The sequence below is a fragment of the Syngnathoides biaculeatus genome, chromosome 1, assembly GCF_019802595.1.
Source record: "Syngnathoides biaculeatus isolate LvHL_M chromosome 1, ASM1980259v1, whole genome shotgun sequence".
In the NCBI taxonomy this organism is placed as follows: Eukaryota; Metazoa; Chordata; class Actinopteri; order Syngnathiformes; family Syngnathidae; genus Syngnathoides; species Syngnathoides biaculeatus.
The window spans coordinates 4812629-4835831 of NC_084640.1; the positions used below are offsets into that span (position 1 = coordinate 4812629).

General features: G+C 39.4%; 1 protein-coding gene across 1 annotated transcript in view; it reads left to right on the top strand.

Moving 5' to 3' along the window:
* thsd7aa (thrombospondin, type I, domain containing 7Aa) overlaps positions 1 to 10011 on the top strand; it is a 140950-nt gene extending 130939 nt beyond the window's left edge. Inside the window, exons 27-28 of the mRNA XM_061837720.1 lie at positions 978 to 1065; positions 8300 to 10011. Of these exons, the coding sequence (XP_061693704.1) occupies positions 978 to 1065; positions 8300 to 8387 (176 nt within the window). The 3' untranslated portion in view covers positions 8388 to 10011. The remainder of the gene's footprint in view (positions 1 to 977; positions 1066 to 8299) is intronic.
* Positions 10012 to 23203: the final 13192 nt, after the last annotated feature.

Consider the following 23203-nt stretch of genomic DNA (forward strand, 5'->3'; position numbering starts at 1 on the left):
CTTGCTCCTCTCTTGATGGCCCGTACTGACGCCCAGCTCCCTCTTGCTCCTGTCGCGGCTGTGCCGGATCCCCAGCAACCTCTCACTCCTGTCATGGCAGCGCTGGATCCGCAGCCGCCTCTCGCTCCTGTTGCGGCTGCGCCGGACCCACAGCGGCCTCTTGTTCATGTTGAGATGGAGCTGGACCCATAGCCACTTCTTGCCCAAGCCCTGCCGGCCGGCCCTCGACCTCAAGCCGCCTCTCGCCCAAGCCCCGCTGGCCCTCAACCAGCGTCAGCAGCCGCCGGCACTCAACCACGCCTCGGGCTTGGAACTTGTTTGGTTCCTGCTTTGCCATTGGAACCCACTTCGTGGATGTCTGCCTGAGTTGCACCGTAGGGACCCTGGAGCTTGGCGTCCTAGCCAAAGTCCTGAACTACTCAGCAAAGTACCTCGCTTTGGGTGACCTGACGGCCACCACACAGACTCTGGTGGGGGTTTGACCCTGACTGCCCTAATGCTGCTATACACCGCTGAACCCATTAACAATTTTATGAGCATTTTTTTTCAATGTTAACAGACAACGCTAACATGATTGTAATTGTATTTTAGGCATGTGATGAGTAAAGGGAACATGATTGCTTTCAGCTTATTTCAAATGTAGTAGTCTCATATTCAGCGAGGTATCTTTGGCAACCAATTGCATACCAATACAAAACACGCACACATACAAGGTTAGTGTAGAGGGAAATAGAGATGTACTTTAGTTCAAAGTTGATATAATTGGTTGTAATATGTGGTAGGCACAAACAACTAAATTGTTGTCACTACGTATCGTATTAGCTAAGCAGACGTCTTATGATCTAATAAACCCAATGTGAAGAGCTTTACTCTGCCTGTGTGTTCAAATAAATTAAGTGATCTAAAAAAAAAAAAACTCTCATGCATGTATAAGGGAGTGAATTATTCACTATCACAATATTTTTTTTTTTTTACAGACGGAAAGCTCAAGACCTGGGTGTATGGAGTAGCAGCAGGAGTATTTGTTCTGCTTGTCTTCATGATGTCAATGACTTACTTAGCATGGTAATGTACCACCACTTATGAGACAAAGTTGTGCAGTGTGAGGTTACATTTTCATTCACGTTAACATCATTATCCTTGATTTAATGGAGATCAGAATAACTTGCACTAAGGAGAGAACAGTTCCTTTGTGAGTGAACATGGAGATATGATAAAGCTGAAAGGTGAAATATGCTTGCCAGTGAGACACTTTCTGATTCATGGACTTAAGGAATAAATAGACATCAGAATTATCTTTATTTGCCAAGTGTTTAAGAAACACCAAAGAATTTGTTTCTGATAATTGCAGCCACTCTAATCTGACAAAAGACAGCCATTTTGACAATAGGTACTTTTGAAGCATAAAAACATTATGGAGAGTGTTGGAAGGAGCATGGGTCAAGTTTATCATCCCTTGTTCATTGACAAGTGCCCGCAGTGAGTGTGTTAACTCTGTGAAATCAGGCACATGGTGACATGAGTAATTACACAAGCCTAAAAAGGCGAGCATTCGTTTGCCGTTCGTAGGCCGTGGTTGGTAAAGAATGTCATCCTTGTGAGAAGGAGAGATGGCCGTACCCTGTCATGAAATAAGCCGGCCCAAGAATGAAACTTGAGTGTGGGCAATTTGAAGCTTGCTCTTTGAACCCTTCAACCCAACTGTGGCCAAATGAGCCAAAAGTGAGCGAGTAGCGTCTATGCATGTTATTTCAGAAGGAGCAGCAAGCAAAATGTCATCAACATATTGTACCATCAGTACTCCATCCAGACGCTGCAAAGGAGCCAACAATTGTTCCAAATAGGCATTAAAAAGTCCGGGTGATAACACAAACCCTTGTGGAAGATGAATGTATGAATAACATTCCCCATTCCATGTGAACACAAAATATTTCTGCATGCATCAATCCAATGGGATGCAGAAAAAGGCATTTGCCAAATCAATGCAAGTGAAATGGGTGTGGGATGGGAAAATTTGGGAAAGGGCCGAGTGGGGATGAGGAACAGGTAGTGTGGGTGGAGTGACAGCCGCATTGATGGCACGCAAATCATGGATCGTTCGGTATTTACCAGTGATTCTTTTTTCAACTGGCACAATCAGTATATTGTATTAGGAGTGTGGAATTTTACACAACACTCCAGTTTTTATCAATCCATTAACAGTATTGGAAATGCCAATCAAATCATGCTTCTTAACTAGGTATTGTGGAACATAAATCGGGTTGGGTGTCATTTGAAACGTGACTGGAGTAACGTCGCAGAGGCCACCATCGGTGGGATCGGTAGACCAAGAAATGTCAGGCATATCAGCCAATGCCAGTGGAGCCAAGTCACTGTCAATTGTTTCTCGACCATGGTGTCTGTCCAATAGGCAATGCTCATAAATGGAAAATGGGTGACATGCGTTAGATTGAATCCAATATACATCAAGCGATGGATAATACAACAACGTATCGGATACCGTTGGTTGCCAATCGGTAGCCATCATTCATTCTGTGACAAAAGGGCCAAGATCTCGGGCCGAATGTGCGGGAGACACCATCAAAGAATTATGCGGGTGACATGGTGGCATAGTAGGGTCGGGTGAGTCAGCCATCATGTATCATTTTAATTGTTCATCACTCAATGAAGTGTTGAATGCCAATCCAGGTTTTCCCACAAATAAATCAAATGTTCAATTGCCAAACATTGCCATCGATGTTTTGAAATGAATCTGCATAAACTCGTCGCCCCACCTGTCATAGTATAGAGTGCAGTGCATACAATCACAAACCATGTCATATGTGCAAAGGTGTCGAATCCATGGCAGCCATAATGTCCAGAATTGTTCTGCCTCTTTCCATCCTTCAGATTCAATGTCCACGTGTGCCCAATATATGTCAGCAGAGACAGGTGCAACAACTGCAGATGTCGGGGTTTCTTGAATCAATGGTAGAAATTGGGTAACAGAATATTGAAACTGTAGAAAAAGTCCATCAGGGCTGCATTTGATAATTGGGACTTAATTGTTGAGGAGACCCCCCCCTTAAATTGACCAGGCAGTTGGGGACATACACAAAAGAATGCACGAGAGTCTGTGAATAACATTGAATGGCAATGAGCGTGGTGCAAGGCAGGATAATTTCTTGAACCTTGAATCCAATAAGTGGAATACCATCAGCCGTGAAGGATCATCCAGGAGGCAGCCCCGTGACTGTGGAGTGTCTTGCTCCAGTGTCGACCATAAAAGGTGCTGGAGCGGGGTCGGTCTCCCCCAATACCACAAAACCACCTCTTAACCCAAAACAGGACTTGTTGATTCTAAAACTCACCATAAGAGCGAATACACCTTCTCTTTGTGCTAATTACAACACTTAATGTATTGTTTATTTCTCTGTTTCTCTTTGTACTTATGCGCTTTTAGTCTCTTAACTTTCTGGCCATAACATCACATTTGACAGCCTCCTATTCAATTTCGACAATAGGAAGTTAAATCTTACCACACATTGGCCGCCAGACACAAATTAGATTGAGAAGATAAATGTCTTCTTACCTTGTCAATTGTGGTGCCAAAACTTCTGCCTGTCGGTCCAATGGATGCTTCCGAATCATGTCGGGGTCATCAGTTGTTGAAAGGAGGTCCTTTTGGGGTCCTTCCACGTGTTCATCCAATTCCAGGTTCAGTCAATAACTGGACTCCAGAGGCGTGAAATGTGACAAATACTTTGAAGTTTAATGAACAGAGTGGTCTGTGACACATAGTGTGACACAGGCAAAGGCTGTGCTCCGACGCCGTGTGTGTGTGTGTGTGTGTGTGTGTGTGTGTGTGTGTGTGTGTGTGTGTGAAAGCAGAACAAAGATTATATAGGCAATGTTGGAAAGCTGCTGTTGGTGGACATGTCTCAAAACAGGAGCTAGCTGATGTGACTAGACACCCAAGGCCGTTGAGTCTGCTGAGAACCACCTCTGTTGTGACTGGACACTCAAAGCAGTTTTGGCTAGTCACACAACACCGGAGACTGCTGAAAAACAACTCTATTTAAGGCAGTTCCTGGAACCGGGTGTTGATGAAGGTTGCTGTCCTAACATAACCTTTTCAAGAGTCACCAAGCAATGAGAGGTTACCGATAATTTGATAATGTCGATAATATTACCATTGTGCAATTTAATGGAAAGACAAAAGTAGTTGTTGGAATGACTAGTTTTTGTTTGTATTGATTAATAGGCCTTATCACCTGAGGGATGGAGCCTGTCAAGGTGGTGACCACTATGTGGAGGATCCAAGAGTATTAGGCATTCTCTTGTCTTAGTTCTGGCAGCATGCAAGTCCTCAAGGGTGGGTAGTTGGGTGCAAATGGGTTTTTTTCCCCAGCAGTCCTGATTGCCCATTGCAGTTGGAGAGTGTCGTGTTTTGTGGCAGCATGAAACCAGACTGTCAGATGAAAACAGGATTGATTTGTGATCATTCCTACAGAGGGCTGCCGAGACTTCAAGAAATACAATTTAAAGTGACTAGTTGTGTGATAATCAGGGACATTGTTGATTGGGGAAATGCTCCAGGTACTGTATCGCTATGTAGAACTGTCTTCACAGCTCCCGTGGCAGGCCATACTTCCTTAGAAGATGGAGGAAGTATATCCTCTGGTGGGCTTTTTTCAGAATGGAGTTGATATTAGTCTCCCACTTTAGGCCCTGAGAGACAGTACTTCCCAGAAACATTAAGGTCTTGATGGTTGACCCAAGACAGTTGGACAGTGTGAAGGGCAGCGGCAGTGAAGGATGCATCCTCAAGTTCACTATCATCTCTACAGTCCTTAGTGTGTTCACCTCCAGGTTGTGTCGGCCGCACAACAGCTCCAACTTCTCCATTTGCTGTTGGTATGCAGACAAATTCAGTCTGATGTTCTTATAATGCCCCGAGATTGACTCAAAGACAGAGCATGCCCCATTTTCCCTCACTTTACTGACGACTGTGTTGGCTATTGGAAGGCACACGGTCACAACCTATGAACTATATGTTTATTAAAAGGGGTGTATCTGTAATGGGATGTATCGAACAAAGTATATGCAGTGTTGTGCAAGCATACAGCAAGTAATTTCTATCAATTTATTTTGGTAAAGATAAAGAAATAGTTCAGTTTTAGTAACTATGTAGAGTAGAGAGTCAATAGCTCATTTACATAATGATGGTGACAAGTTGGTGATAAATACTGAAAAAAACTGTACTGGCCATCCCTTTACGTATCCAAATTAGAAAAACCTAATTAACACCTGAGTTGGGGTATTCAAACTAATCCAGCCACTCAGCTCCTCTTGAGGAATGATAGTGAGAAAACCAAAATGTCAGGGCTTTGAGCATTGTAGTGGTAATGGTCTGTGGGAAATGAAATTCATCCATTTTGTTGGGTAGAGTGTTGATTTGTGAGATGAAATGATGCAAGCGCCATTCAGAATCCTCTCTTCCTGTGCTTGAAGTGCACTCTAGGTCACTACCCCCTGTGGAGTTGCCTTTATACTCCAGCGCACTCACATGCTCATTTTGAAAATGTACTGCAGTTCTTTTCCAAGTCAGAGGTGTCACTATGGCTGGTATTACCTAGGACGCCAAAGGGTGTGGTTTCCTCAGCATATTTTGGCCATTTCCTGTGGCAGTTTTTCCTTTCCGTAACAAGACACAAACTCACAACAATGGCCACCATGGAAGCGTGTCTGCTTGAACAAATGGACCTAAATGACCAGATGATTCGTTTAATTATGCTGCAAAATCGATTGAGAACCCGGTGACGTAGGTGGTATATGGAGCTGGGTGGAACGGCTAGTACGTCATAAATGGATTTGACTATAACAGGCCAATCACGAGAGATGAATGCCGCTTTTTTCCCCATGCAGCAACTTCTTTGGATGTGTACGCGGCAAGCTATACACAGGCTATGCAAGAGTGCTGCACAGGCCAATGCGTAGGTCACGTGATTCAATGCAGGGATGGTTGACCAGTACAAAGTGACCATTTGCACCCTCTTTGTGCCAAAGATCACAGCCCCTCCACCGGAGCAAAACATTTGTGAAAATTGGTGAATAAAACATCTCTACTTTGCATTTTAGTGTAGATATAATAGGATTATCACAAAAAAGAGAGAACACATTGCTCTAACTGAGTTTTTAGTCTGACTTGGACTCAAACCTTTTTGGCATTCAGACTTAATTGGGTCCTTCCATGGTATTTTCCAGCTCTCCACAAAGCTATTTTGGAAATTGGCTATGTAGTTTTTGCAAAGTCCTGTATTTAATCAACCCACAAAACTAATTTGATTACGCTTAAAATCAGACTCATAACCATAAAAGTAACTTGATTTGAGACAATTTCCACAAAAAAAAAAAAAAAAAAATGGCAGTGGAGTTAAAGAGAAACAAAACACATTTTGTCTTCTCTGTTTATGGTCAAAGATTATCTCATAAGTATCGGTATCATTCGTGTTGTAAGAATTTCAAGTGTGCTGACGAACTTAAAATGAGGTTCAACTGCATTGTGCTGGGTCCTGCTAGTGGAATAAAATTGTGAATAGTGTAGAAAAAAAGTTTTCCAATGCCGGATTTTTTTTTTTGAACTGTGTTGACACAGAGCTAATCAGTTCCTGACAGCACATTATATGTATCTCTCATTCCCAAAAATGTTTGGAAGCGCATTCAAAAATAAATGATAAAAAAGACAAACGAAAGTAAAACCTCCAGATAATAAACGATTTATAGTTATATGGCCGTGCACTAACAACATTTATTGGAACAATTTAGATGAACTTGCTAGCAAGACAGTTTGATCTCCATTACATCACGGTCCACATGTAACCGTTGTTTTGCTTTTCTGTTATTCTTCTATCCATGATCACTTCATCATTCATTTTGTTTTATTTTTTTTCTTTCTTCATCTTCATCCCTCACATTCCCTGTTTAGTCGTGGTTTTTGCCTTTGCCATGACCCAAACTCCAAGTCCCCAGCCGTTGGGGTGTACTGGATGGACCCAAACAGCTACACAGTGCCTTACATCTGCCCTGCCTGCCAGAACCTAGAACAACAAGAGCTGCGCCAACTTCAGAAGCAGCAGCAATACGCTGTTCATCAGCCACGGATGCAGTCAATACACTGCTCCCCACCTCACTTTGAAACTTTAATCACTTAATCAAGGCACTTCTCTGTTACTTACTGTCTTAATTTGTGCCGTCATTCCCTGTGATGCATCTTTAGTCATTTCACATTCATCACTCCCTTATGGTGAGCTTCTAGCATCATCAGCATTTTGACTGAAGAAATCTGCGTACATTTATTTGAAGAAGTCAAGTTTTTTTTATAGATGTAACATCAACAGCATTGTTAACTGAAATTGAAAGAGGAGGGCATTAAACTGGATTTACTGTAGTCGTAATAAGGTGCTTTACTTGTGTATTATATAGGAGATTTGGAGTCATTGAATTAACATGTTTTCTGAGTAGACTCTCAGACATCCATGTCATGGTAATCCACAATGGGTGAATTAAAGCAACTAGATTGCTCTTGTTTGAAATATTCACCTTTCATCCAAAATACTTCTTAAATTGTAAAATTGACCTATTTGTGTTTTGGTAGAGGTGGTCAACAATAAATTGTTTTTACCCAGATGTGGTTAGTGTAGTGTTCATATGCCGACAGTCATTTCACCAACCACACTGGGCAGCAACAATAACCTATTTTTGGTCATAAAGGCAATATTTGCCATTTTCACAAACCTAAGAGTTAGAAAGTGAAATACAGTATATCTACATATAACGTGTTATCTTTTATATAGTCCATGTATGCCCTATTAATGAGGTGCAATCATGCATTTTTTTCTTGCATTCATTTAAATAACTTTTACAAAAAGAACACATAACTACATAAACTGGAATGATAAAAAAGAAAAAGAAATAGTTTGAAATGTTTCAAGAAATTTACTGGACATTGTCCACCTCTTTTAAAATCTGCAGCTGCAAATCAGTAAATTGGTGAAAATATTTTGCTCCCAGGCAAGGAAAGTTGTTGGAAATCACCAAATGCTCATGCTAAATACTAGAATAACCTATTCCAGCAAACTCTGTAAGCATTGTTCACAACCCATGAGTGTTAACAAAGTTGGTCCAATAATATACAGTATAGCGCTAACAATTCCCAGTTGCAAGTGTACCATAAAAATGTTTTTATAGGCGTTTAGAACTTGTTGGTGACCATTGCCCAAAAAAGTAATTGTTTTTTTTTTTCTATTTCATCACGCAGCAAAAAGCCAAAGAAACCAAAGCGAAGACAGATGAACAACAGACTGAAGCCACTGACACTGGCCTATGATGGAGATGCTGACATGTAGGAGTTTTTTTGTTTACCATACTGATCTACGGACATTTGCCCTGTATGGAACCCTTTGGAAGAAAACCTCAAAATATCGCAAAACTAAATTCAAGCTCTACCTTTATGGTGTTTTTTTTTTGTTTTGTTTTGTTTTGTTTCACAAAAGTCTTTATGACTTTATTTAACTTTCTACATCTGGAAGTTTGCCTTTCTCTGCTGTTCTTAAATTTGATTTGATTGTTGATTTTCTCACAGCTGTGTGGAATCTATAAGGGCCAAGAAGAGTAATTTAGCATGCTGTTATCTTTAATCTCACAGCAGCTATCTCTTCTACCTGCCTCTCCTTTTTTTCAGGCATCATTTTGCACTATATTAGTGCAGCAAGTTTGACTCATGTCTTGCTCACCCATAGGAAATGGCCTCCTTCCAGACAAGCTGGTATACATTGTATGACATTTTTGGGCAAAGATGTGACTAACAATGTTTTTGACTTCATATTATGGGATTCTGTAAATAGGTTTGTTTGTTCTTCTGTTTTCTCACAACTTACATTTCAAACATGTACAGCTACTCTTCCTTGCAAGATCAGTGTGTTCAGTGAATATCAAATGATTTGACTTGTATCTTATACTGATGTTTAACTTTGGATTATTGATGCACTTAAGTGTCTGATTTAAGACCGAGTGATGGGATAGACATATCATCAACAATTCTGTTATAAAATGGGAAGTTTAAATGGGTAGCGAAATCTTACGATCGAAGATATCTCCACTTTGGAGGAGTGAAAAAGGATAGGCCCTCTGAATACATTTGAACGACCCCTTCGTTGTATTTCCTGTTATGCCTCCATGCATCTTTGCATCGGATCCCAAAGGCTATATTGGATATTCTGGTATGGTTTGATTTTTGTCCTTTGGCCCAGGCCCTTGACTTATTTTTATACCTACAATGCCTTGTTTTAATATTGACTTTAATATTAATCTTGTACTGTATGTGAGTACATGTTCCCATATGGCTTAGCATTTAAAGGTAAACATAGTCTCGAGTCTTGCTAAGCACTTATAAAATAGTTTTGGAGGTTTCACTCTTTACAACTGCAGATGTTTATCCTCTCATAAATAAAGTCATCAATGTAAGCTCATTTGAAACAGTTTTGTTGTTTGACACTGTACCACAAAGGATGAGCTTCAGGAGGCAGTTGCCAATGTACTGTGTTTCATAGGAAATCATCATTTTCAACTTTCAAGCACTGACATCCATTTATGAAGGTATATGAAAAGTACATTACGTCATTGCACTTGAGGGTACAGAAAGTATACAATGCATTCATTATCAACGCTGAGACATCATAATTGCCTCACTGTCCAATATTATGTGAAGCTATTTGCCAGTAAGTTAAAGGAATGTTGAATTTATATTTCATTTCATATGAGCTGTAAATAAAGTGAAAAATACTTTTTAAATTTATTATTCATGTACCATATTTTTCTTTTACTTTTGTACTGAGAAGTTGAATGAAAAAAGGGATAAAAGCTGAATGAATGTGTGTATGGTATTGATAAACGTGAAAAACTAAGTTTCAGATGATCTCTGTCCTTTTCCTACTGTTTGTATGTATTTGACTAATTGCTTATAATAAACAAGAGAAATATGATTGTCTTTATTACATGGTTGACATGACATTAACAGGTCAGCATAGGCCATTTTACTCTTTAAACTATGTCCCAGGATGCACATTACGATTTACATGGAAAAAAAAAAACTATTTTAAAACAAAGAAAAACAAAAAAGCATCCCAATGTAGAGACTTTAGAATTGAAGTAATATATTGTGACCGAGTCACTGACGGTGTAGTGATACACTCGCTTGACTTTGCTGCGGGCACTGTGCACTCAGTGACAATGTGAATGTGAAAGCAAATGGTTGTCTGTGGTGCCCAGTGACTGACTGATTGGTGACCAATTCAGGGTGTTGTCCGCTTTTTGCATGAAGTCACCTGGGATAGGCTCCAGCATGCCCGTGACCCAAGTGAGGATCTGCAGTTCAGGAAATGAATGGATGTTTTGACCTCTTTGTTCTCGTCAGAACCTTGAGCTGCAGCTGTCAGAAGACCAATACGGACGTCATGTCTATTTGAGATAAAAGCATCGATGAGATTTTCCTGGTCTGACTGGCACATGCATCTTCACTCTGGATATGTTCATCAGCTAGAAGAAGTTTAATTCAGTTTTAATAATTGATTTTATTTGGTGTCGCGACTGGGCGACACGGTGTTAACAACTGCAGGATGTTGGCCTCACAGTTCTGATCACCGGGGTTCGAGTCGCGGCCCCGCCTGTGTGAAGTTTGCATGTTCTCCCCGTGCCTGCGTGGGTTTTCCCTGGGCATTCCGGTGTCCTCCCTCATTCCAAAAACATGGAGACTACATTGCCCTTAGGTGTGATTGTGAGTGCTAATGGTTTGTTTCTGTATGCCCAGCAACTGGCTGGCAACTGTTTCAGGGTGTACCCTGACTCCTGCCCAAAGACGACAGTTGTTCTATGAAGCCACTTACAGCAGCTGTAGAGCTTTAAAGCAGACTGTGGATTTGCTCACCAGGCCAACCCTCAGCTACGTATAATTCTGTTCACCATACAATAAACACCTTTATTTTAAGTGTATATGTCACAACACAAACATTGATGTATCATCAAACATTACCAGTAATACTCCTATAAACATCAAAGCAAATAAATGTCTGTAACCAAAATGTACAGTATATACTGTAACTGATTATTTTCTGGTAATAAGCACCATAGCAATACCATTATGTTGTGGATCGTAAAGGACATGCATTACCCAGTCTAAAAGCTGTGGTTTACAAATTCAGACTTGTACGGTCAAGACTACATAGCTGAATGTAATATACCAGCATATATTTTAGGGGGGAAATACTCAAAAGTGATGTCACTGAAAGTGTAGTGGTACACACGACTTTGGTGCAGTGAGTGTGGAATCGATTCTTGCTCAGTGATGGTGTTGATATCTCCCCTCCAACTGACTGGCGACCAGTTCAGGGTATAGTCTGCCTTTCACCCGAAGCTGCCTGGGTTAGGCTCCGGCTCTCCTGTGACCCTTGTGAGGATAAGTGCCTTGGACAATGGCTGGATGGATACTTCAAAGTGAACCAATAGGTGTTGCACTATTTTAATTCCCCCACTAGATGTCAGAAAAAGACAAAAAAGATTGCACATCGCCCATATAAAAAATAGTGTTTATTAAACCCCACATGTGACATGAATGACATTATGATTTCTCTAATCTATCAATCTATCTATCTATCAATCTATCTATCTATCATCTATCTATCTATCAATCTATCTATCAATCTATCTATCAATCTATCTATCTATCTATCTCTATCTATCTATCTATCTATCTATCTATCTATCTATCTATCTATCTATCTATCTATCTATCTATCTATCTATCTGTCTATCTATCTATCTATCTATCTATCTACATTCCTGCATTCTTTTTTTCCTTTTTTGGGGGGGTCCATAGTTGTTTTTCACATACTGTATAGGGTCAGACATGTTGTCATTTAGAAACTCCATTTTGAATTTACGTGTGAGATGTGAAAATGGTCTTGATGAGTGTGTGATCAATATGAGAAAAAAAAGTCAGAACTCAAGGTTTTAATTACAAACAATTATTGTGAGCTCGTAACATGTTATCATTTTGACAGGAATGAGGAAATTTATATAAAATTTTTATTTTCATGCACACATTTCAGATGGTCTAATGGGCTTCTCTGAGAAGTCAGAAATGTGTGTGCATGTGTTTTTATTTGGAGGTTTTGTTTTCACAAATGACATTAGTAAATGACATCTTAATCAATTAATAATACAGGTACTGTCCTTTACTATCTTTTCACTATTTTGCCACACAGGCTCCTGATGAAATTACTAACTCCACACAGGTGAGGCCCAATTTCAACCTCAGTCCTCAGAACTGTAAAGCAGATATGTATATACGTTGCTGTGTGTGTGTGTGCGTGCATGTGCGATGTACGTGAGTGCATGTAAATACCTCTTTTCCATCGTCAACAGGAATAGGCTCTTACCCCAATGAGGATAAGGATTATAGTGGAGAAAATGAATGAATGCAGGAAATACAGAAAATTGTATAAATAATAGTGCTGCATAATGCATGAATGAATCCCAAGTACAATGAATTTGCTTTTACAAACATGGCCACATAATTACTTTTGAATTGTTTTCTTCAATTTGTGTAATTGTTGTCCTCTGCTTGTTGAAGTAATGTAAATGCCTTTATCATCAGTGCTCCTAATTATGATCAGATGGAAATAGAGATTGTGTTTTTTTTTTTTTTTTGCTCCTCTCATTTTAGCAGCAGTTCACCTAATCAAGTCTCAGTCTCCCAGCTAACCCCAGTTGCCAAGAAAAGGAAGTCCTACAGGTTCTTTTAATCAATTAAGGCATGCGGTAAAACCCACTTCAATTAAGTGACTTTCCTGTGACCTCAGAGAAAGAACAAAAATATGATTAAAATTGCTTTGCAGAAATTATTTAATTCAACTCCTAAGATTGGAAATATGCTGTGTATTTCAATAGATAAACTACCTTTGTGTAAAAAAAAATCCATTGCAGTCTGCAAAGCCTGTCCAACTCAGTCAGTCCAATTTTGTCATGTATTATACTCATCAAAGTCTCTAAAGGGGTAAATTCTGCTCACACCGATTTATATAGTTGCACATCACACAGGTCACACACATGCAGCCATGCAAGGACAGATTCATGTGTCTATATTTGTGAGTGGCGACTAAAATTTGTGCAACTTTGTAATTTTCAGACAAGTGCAAGGGCTACTATGGGAGTAAGCACAGCTATCATTCCTTTTAAATGCTGCACAGATGACAGTCTCACACGGTGACATATCTGTGTGGGAGATGAGAACATTTAATTGTGTCGATCTGCGAATGACTGGTGCAGTGTCACTGGTTTTGGCCTAAACAGACAATGTGAGTGGGTATTTTTGTTTAATACTGGATGGAGGATGGAGCTGCCAGGCAAAAGAGCGAGAGGAAGACCAAAGAAAGGGTTGATGGATGTTGTGAGGGAGGACATGAGGACAGTGGGTGTTAGAGAGGAGGATGTACGAGATAGGTTTATATGGAAAAAGATGACATGCTGTGGCGACCCCTAACGGGACAAACCGAAACAAAAAGAAAATTCTTGTTAAATACTGAATGACCTGGTGATAGCTCCTGGTGGCTTAAATGTGTCAACAAACATCATAACTCTAATGCCACCCCTGATCGTTTGTGTACCCTGCTGGAATGATATAATGCTCGTATGAGCAGATGTAGCTTTAGACCAACTTTCTACCATCAAATTGTCATTCCTCCTCAAAGGACACAAAGGACATTGCGTCTGGACGCCAAGCTCATCACAGACCATTCTGCCATATTGGCACACATGTGGACTGAGCCTTGCGCTTGTACCCAAATCAGGATCATCCAGCTTTTGTGTCCCATAACCAATGTGCCGGCTTCGAAAATAGAGCCCTCAGAGTGAACACTAGGCTGGGCTAGTGAGACAATGACTTGCTAAAGGGCACCTTGACAGCAGCCAACAGGACAACTAGCCTCTCTCCAACAACGAGTTGCTACATCCATCCATTTTCTGAGTCGTTTATCCTCACAAGGGTCGTGGGAGTGCTGGAGCAAATCCCAGCTGTCATCGGGCAGAAGGCGTGGTAGACCCTGAACTGGTTGCCAGCCAATCACAGGGCACAAGGAGACAAGACAACAGTTGCATACACAATCACACTAAGGGGCAATTTAGAGTTTCCAATCAATGCATGTTTTTAGGATGTGGGAGGAAACAGCAGTGCCCGGAGATAACCCACGCAGACACAAGGAGAACAGTCCAACTCCATACAGGGAGGGACAGGATTTGAAGCCCGGTCCTCAGAACTGTGAGGCCACTGCTCTACAGTTGTGCCGCCATGCCGCCGCAACCAGTTGTTATTTTCACTTTTTTTTTTGTCTTCACGCAACTGAACTCAAAACAGTACCCTCTGATTCCAAAGCCCAAGTCCTTAATATCCACAGATTCCAGACATCCATCAACAACACTGATATTACTTCTAGTACCTGAAAATATAAAACAAAAGATATCAGCATATAGGTTCACATATAGGCTGCAATCCATTAATTTGTGTTTCTCTTGACTAATATCTAATTTGTCTGAACTTCATACTCCTAAGAAAATATGGTAGAACTATATTTACAAAGCACCCAACAATAATACCAGCAATTCCATTACAACACATAATAAAAAAAAACATTAACAAAAAAATTAGCTGAGTCTCTACAATCATTTGATATGATAATGGACAATTTTATTTATTTATTGATACATCAGAAGGACCATTTCATAGTTCTAAAATGGTTTTTAAACCCCAAGTCATGGTGCAGAATGCTGGTTTTCAAAGAGTGAGGTATTTCTTTCCTAGGTGACACTAAAACACTTCAAGGGAGGAGCAGCACCGTCAGAAAAAGAAAGTCAAACACATTTTTGACATCTAAAGGTAACTTCAGCTATTTTAAAAGCTAAATTAATCAATTTCCACACAGAGAGAGGGAAAAACACACGTTGGAAAATAAGTTTGTTAACAAGTGTTCACATTAAAATTTTTACATACAATGTAGAGAATATGAAAAGCATCTTATTGCTATGTGATTAATATTACAGAATTTTGTCAGACCCATAGGAAAATGTTTAATAAAATGCAATAGAGGGAGATTGTATTTTTATTTATTTATTTATTTATTTATTTATTTAACATGTATTCATTCATTTATGGAAAATAGAGAAAAGATTCTTAAACAGCAGAGAAAAACAAGGAAAATAAAAGAAAATACAAATTTACCTTGAGGGTTAACAATTTGCATGATAAGTTTCATCAATCATGCCCACAATCATAGATCAAGTATACTATTTGTGTTTCGGGATTTATTGTAGGGGAGGAAAAAAATGACTGCCGCATATGTGAGATAGCTCAAAAATAATTTTTCAGATTATGTCAATGTAGTTGTGTTCTTCCAAAGTACTCTTTACATGTTTCCATGTACTATGGATAACTTAAAATGATTGGAAAAAAGAATGAGTTTGAAAATCACACAAGAACATTTATCCTAAAAGTTTGGACCAAAATTAAACCTCTTTTATCTGTTCACATCCTCAACAGGCCAAACAAAACTTTCTGTAAATGCTTTTTGATCCTTACACCAGCAGTCATACTAATTGTGACGAGGAAGCAATTATACCCGGCACTTGCATCTTTTGGCCGCTACGTTCCTCAGCCATTCATCTCTGTCTACCCTCCCACCTTCCGCATCCTCCTGAAAAGCGCTGGCTGCCTTGACCATGATTGCCGGCTGCTGAGCTTTTTGTTGCACACATGGCATGAAGTGCACCCCAACGGCCCGTTCTGGTCAAGCCTAGTTTGACTTCTATTCCACACCGCGGATGTAAAGTGACACTTGACAAGGCAGCTGGTTGGGCCGCAGCCACTGTGCGTCACTGCCTCGCCTGAGGGCTCGCAGCAACATCTGCCCTCACAATTGGAAATGGAGGGAAGCCAGCTGAACATTTCCGTGCCACCGGACACTAGCTTTGCTCAGCTCTGCAATCATCCTCTTTCTTTCTGCATTATCTTGTCTTAAAGCCCATCCCCTTGGAGCCCAAAAGCAAGCCATTAGGAAACGGCTACACTGTCATTTTCTCGCCCAGTAATGAATGAGTACCAAAAAGGTACACTGAGAAAATCAGGAAATTGGCCTTCTGATCACAATCTACTATTGACAATTTAGTGCTGAAAAGAGGAGGAGAAGCAGGTGTTTGATTGAGAATGAAGACATGTTGTCAGTTTTTGTATTTATTGATTGGCAAGCCTAAGCTGTAGCCCAACTTCTTGTCGTCTTGGCCAAGGATGTGTACCGTAGTGGACAAACTGCACAATGCACAAACGTTTTATGCACAAATATGTAATGCAAAAAAAATGTTTAAGTTAAACATCCATCCATCCACTTGCTTCGCTGTTTATCCTTACGAGGGTCGTGGGGAGTGCTGGAGCCTATCCGAGCTTTCAAGGGGCAGGAGGTGGGATACACCCTGAACTGGTTGCCAGCCATTAAGGTAAACAATGTTAAATATTTATTTAAGATTGTAATATGTGTTATCAATAGTGATGGGAATAGCGGCATTAAAATAAAGTGTTACTAACGCCGTTACTTTTTTCAGTAACAGGTCCATCCATCTATCTATCCATTTTATGCAACTTTTCCAGGTTGGGTCACGGGGGAAGTAGGCGTTCCCAAACCAGCCGAGACAGATAGTCTTTCCAGCATATCCTAACGTGCCCAACACTGGTTAACAACAGTATTAATAAAATGTTATGCCATTGTTGAGCATTTATTTTAGTTGGCTGAGGGATTCTGTTCTGATAATTGCAGGGACCAGGACCAGCTTGTCCTGTGGCCTGTCCCGAGATATATATTACCGCTGTATCAGTACATGGACAAAAATTATTAATGATTGCTGTACAAATGATTTTTTTGAAAAACAATACAGGTACAAATAATAAATAAATAATACAGATAATTCCCAATATTTTGAGCATATGGATAGCAGCAAATTGGTGGTGCGCATTGTACATTCATAGAAGTGTTTTGATGATTTTTTTAGGTCAACTTTGGGGGTACGCATTATCCTTCAGGACACATTATACTCGAGAAATTATGATAATTGCCCCCCGTTAAATCCCAAAGTCACTGTGACTAACTATAAATTTGGGAAAGGTCAGTCTGGAAAAGGTTACAAAGCCATTTTCAAGGTGTTGGGGCTCCAGCTCACCACTGTCAGAGCCATTGTCCATAAATGGTGAAAGTGGAATCACTGGCAAACCGTCCCAGGTGTGGACAACCAACTAAAATTACTCCAGAATTGCGACAACGACGCATCCAAGAGGTCACAAAAGAACCTTGAACAACATCTTAAGTAAATTGAGGTCAGTGTTTATAACCCAACCATAAGAAAGACATGTGCCAAAAATGGTATCCATTGGATAGTTCCCAGAAAAAAAACCCTGCTATCAGCAAAGAATACAAAGGTTCATCTCAGATTTGCCAAGAAACATTCTGTGAACTGACGAGTCAAAATTTGAACTTTTTGGAAGGTGTCCGCTCCATTACATCTGGCGTAAAAATGGTACAGCATATGATAAAAAGAACATTATGCTAACATCGAAGCATGCTGGTGGCATTGCAATGGTCTGGGGCTGCTTTGCTGCCTCAGGACAGGGACAACTTGCTGTGATTGATGGAACAATTAATTCTACAGTGTACCAGGAAATTCTGAAGAAGAGTGGCCGGCCATCTGTTCATCCTCTCAAACTCAAGTGTCTTGAATCATGTAGTAGGAAAACGATTGGAAACACATCAGCAAGCCCACCTCTGAGTTATTTAAAAAAAAAAAAAAATCAAATTATGATCATGGAGTAGACAAGTCAATGTCAGGTTTTGCCAAATTTATTAACTTCTTGTAAAAGATTCAAACACTCACACAAACACATGGACACCTACACATATACACAGATAAATATTGTATCCTAGCTGTCAACAGGCAGGACACAGGGTACACCCGGAACTGGTTGCCAGCCAATCGCAGGGCACATCGAGACAAACAGCCGCACTCACTATCAAACCCAAACAAGGAAACCCACGCGGGCACAGGGACAACATGCAAACTCCATACGATCCCGGCCCCGCCCGTGTGGAATTTGCATGTTCTCCCCTTGCCTGTGTTGTTTTTTTCCAGGCACTCAAGTTTCCTCCCACATCCCAAAACATGCAACATTAATTGGACACTAAATTGCCCCTAGGTATGATTGTTTGTGTGATTGTTGTCTGTCTCCATGTGGTCTGTGATTGGCTGGCAACCAGTTCAGGGTGTACCCTGCCTCCTGCCCGTTGACAGGTGGGATAGGCTCCAGCACTCCCATGACCGTTGTGAGGATAAGCAGCTAAAAAAATGGATAGATGGATATCCATAACACTTTGATCATTTTCAAAATTTTAGAACCTTTGAGGTATTACAATTTTTGATTACCAGCATTTAAAGCATCTAGAAATTTGTTTTGAAATATTGCATGATGTGATATTTTATTGAGAAATTTGGCATGTACGCCAGCCATGCAATTAAATCCAACCCTATTAAGAGTAAAGCATCCTAAGGATCCTGCTGCACATGATGTGGCAGAAAATTTCATGTGTACCTGTGACTAAAAAGTGAGTCATTTAGAGTCTCTGTCACTGAAAACCATTGCCAAGAGCCTCTAAAAGATTAACACTCGTTTATTTATTGCCAGTTTCTCTCTTTATATTTTTCTGTTTAATATACAGTTTAGATACAGTGCGCTTCTTCTTTGATAATCGTGCCATGTTGTTTGTCATTCATCTATCCATCCATCCATTTTCTGAGTCGCTTATCCTCACAAGGGTCACAGGAGAGGTGGAGCCTATCCCAGCTCTCATCAGGCACGAGGTGGTGCACACCCTGAACTGGTTCCCAGCCAATCGCAGGGTACATGGAGACAGACAGTCACACTCACAATCACACCTACGGGCAATTTAGAGTCTCCAATTAATGCATGTTTTGGGGATGTGGGAGGAACCCGAGTGGCCAGAGAAAACCCACACAGGCACGGCCAGAACATGGAAACTTCTCACAGGTGGGGTTGGGATTTGAACCCCAGTCTGCAAAATTCTGAGGTCAACACTCTAACCAGTCTATCCAACGTGCCGGCATTTGGGTTTCAAAAATAATAAATTAAAAAAATAGTACGAAATATGTGTCACCTCAAAATGTTGTTTCCTGATAACAGCACTACAAGTCTCAGTTCTTCCATTACACCAAGTTGTTTATGTGTGCAAGGGTCAATCGGCTCCTGTAATTTTTGGGTGATTATCCAGTTCAATCGCATTCAGCCACCTTGCTCATTGTGCCATGTTGGTTTCGCACTCATATTGTGCAAGTGTAATGGTCCGCAAGGTCAAATAGTTCCAGACTCTTCCAGAAACATTACACTGAAAGAGAGCTTCAGTTATTTCAAAGTGTAGATGTAAAATGTCACTCAATTCACTAGGTAATAGTGTTCTTCTAATGTCAAAAAAGTATGCTCTAAATAGATGGATAATGTTCTAACCCAATTAAATTGTGTGTAGTATATTTTGCAAAATTAAATTCTAATTTTTTTTGTTGTGGCACCATAGTCGGGCCAGAAAAGACAATGTGGAAATCCATAACACTGGATTACAAAAAATGAATAAACTGCAGGTTGTCTGTTCTTTCAACTAATTATTGTCTTCTTCAGGTCAGGTTTTAATTCACAGAGTTTAGCAATTTATTAATCAAATGTTATAAATGTTGCATACTGTAAATTGAATAGTCGACATAAACAAAAGTAAGCAATTGTAGATCGAATGGTATGTCGTCATGGTTCATAATTCAGAATATGAAGCTCTTTATTTGCACTCTAAACCAAAAATTCGAGTTCAAATAAACTAAACACGGCCATATTTTATAAAAATAACCAATATGTGGTTTGTATTTAGCATATCAAAATTATCCAGAATAAGCTAAAAAAAAAAGTCTGTAAATTTCTTGCTGGCCAATGTAATGAATCCTCCAATCATTCCTATCCCCATATTAAAATTCCAACCTGTTTTACATGTAATTGCATACTGCAAATGAATCCTGGAGTATCAGCCCCTGAAATGCTGCCCATGTTGTCCTTCAATGCTGGTACAAAGGAAGTAAACCAACCCGATGTGATTTATCTCCTCTTGCTCCGGGTCTACTTGTCATGCTGGGCCTGTGAAGGCTATCTGGACTATTCAGCACAGCATCCCATCAGCCAGGCTAGCTGAGTTATGGCCAAAATACAAGAGCACTCCAGTGTTGTAGCAATAAGGCTGTGTGAGGATTTATTGAAGTCCTATCCTGTCTTTTCTTCTCTGCTCCCTTTGCTGCCCTCTCTGTTCTGTGACAAAAAAGGATCCTATCACTCCCCAAGCCGGGGACACACACTCAGCAATAGAGCAAATTTAACTCAACTTGTCTTACCTCTGCTCTCAACATGGGCAGATGAACAGGAGACAAAAGCATAGACCACCATGAACACATACAGGAACGACACACACGAGTTCTCTATAGAGGTGCTGTTCTTCCATTATGCACCTCAAGTGACACTGTAAACAGCAGAGGGTGATCCAGAAAACATTCACTGGTTGCATTCTCTTACGAAGAGGATGCTGCTGTACAATCCTATTGGATCACAGCAATATAAGTGCCAATTTCATTCAATTTGATCAATAACGGGAAATACAGTACATGAGCCACTGAATTTTGAAAATGGATTAATTTGACTAATATGAGTGTTTGAATTATTTGCTATTTTATTCATCAGAAGTTTATGATATTAATATAATAATATAAGTAATATTTTTCAAACTTTCAATGCCAATATTTCTCTACCTTTAGGTGTCTGAAAGAAGTTTCATGATTGCCAAAAAATTTTCTGATGATACTAATTACATTGTTTGATATATTGCATTGGGTTTTGTGCTGTCAATAAGGATTCCAACATCCTTTGGGCTGAGGTGTAATAAAAGTGAATTTGTCACAATAAGAATGTTTGATACCATCTGACAATCTTAAATATTTAACGTGGTCAATATTTACCATCAAAAACATCTCTGTGGGGACAACAACCTTCCTGATAAATTGGAAAAATATGAATTGAAGTAAATGTTTTATCCGATATCTTGTTTTTTTTTTTTGTTTTTTTTTTTTTTGGATAGAAATGTGTTCCCAGATGGCAAGTAGTAGTTCCAAAAGTTTTTTTTTTTTTTTTTAAATGGCACCATCGCCATTCTACAACACTGCTGCCGCTTTTCTTTTTGGTGATATTCGGCAAAGATCGGCACATACCTGGAAGTCCCTACTTGTTTTCAGTTTTGTGAGATGACTTGTGATCATACGAAATCTCTGACCCAGAGGACATTTTTCCAGACTAGTGGTGGAACATAATCTCTGTCTGTGCTGTTATGTGTTGAGATTATCGGCACACACCGCACGCAATATGACAAAAACAGTTAAATGAATTAATTTTTTTTTTCATCTTTACTTGTGGATCTGCAAAAAAAATCTTTTAAAATCTTAGATATTATTTTGTGTGTACCTTGGCTATCGCATGTACCATGTATGCAAGCACAAGGTACATGCTAACTCCACACAAGATAGGAGAATGAATGAATAATGAATCATCTTTTCATGAGTGTTCTGTTTCTTTTTAAACATAACCTAAGATGTCATGTAGTTAAATAAATTCTTCAAAACTTTTTTAAATCATACATATCAAACTTATAAACATCTCATTATATATATATATAATATATATATATATAACCTACAATTACACTAATAGTAGACAACTGTTTAATTAACACAATTCTGACATTGCATTGTAATCCTTCCTTGTGATTTACCCATTCTATCAGATGTCATTAGGTTATATGATCATAGCCTTTAGTTATTTCCCTATTAATGTGTTATGAACAGTTCAATGTGCTGAAGAAATGTCATTATCAACCTCAGGGAAAATAACACAAAATAATTTTACAAACAATGTTACAATTAATGCCAATAGATAAAATGAAAAAAGGGTCCCCATGAAAATGAAAGACGATGTGATATTTATTCAGACATACTCACATACTCATACATAGTCATTGCAATCAGTCGCTGTCTTTTAGTGTACTCCCCAGCATTGAATGGCAAATTGACTCTTAACAGCACATTATTTCCCCTGTGGTTTCTGAAAGCTAATGGACATTTGATGTAAATAGGGAAATAGAAAACAGTTAAAAAGTATGCTTGTTCTCATAGTGCATTTCTATGTTTAAATGTGCAACATGTCATTTCAAACGTTGACCTCCAGAAGTACATGCTGTAAACTGACAGAATAGAATATTGATCTTGCAGTTAAAAAATAATGAGCTGTGGTATTATGTCTGTCTTGTATATGTATTAATCAGGCACATTTCACTTAGCCAACTGACTGACATGATTGAATTCATGATTGATTGACATGGTATCTCTACTTTATAGACATTGAGTGCAGCTGCCACTTACAATATAAAATAATGAACAGTTTTTGTAAATTGTTTCTTGTTACAGAAAACGTACAGCATTCAGCCATACATTCATTAAAATGAGCTCCTATAAACAATTTATTGTTTATAGTAGGTTTGTTTTTTATTTAAACCCAAAATGTGCATTCCTATAAACTATTACATGTTTCTGTTTGTAGTGCTACTGCTGCTGTTTGCCCATCAACTGTATATTGTGTTACTTAAGAGCTTACTATAAATATGTGAACAATCTGTTCTCTGCATTGTGGACAGAGCAAATAACCTTCATTGATGTAGATTAAAATAATCAGTTTGCAATGGCAAACATCCTGTGAATCATGTCCTGAAACTGCAGAGCTCATCATTCCCGGTCCACAATTCCTTTCCTTACCGCTTGGCAAAGACAATTTTAATCTCAACTCTAAATTCTGGAATACAAATAATTGACTTTGAGGTGAAGCAATATTAAAAATATAAATATATATAAAGTTATGCATAAACATTAAAATTTAAATATTAATATGAAAGTCTTGAGGGTGGTGAGTGATCATTTTGAAAACAAAAAAAAAACA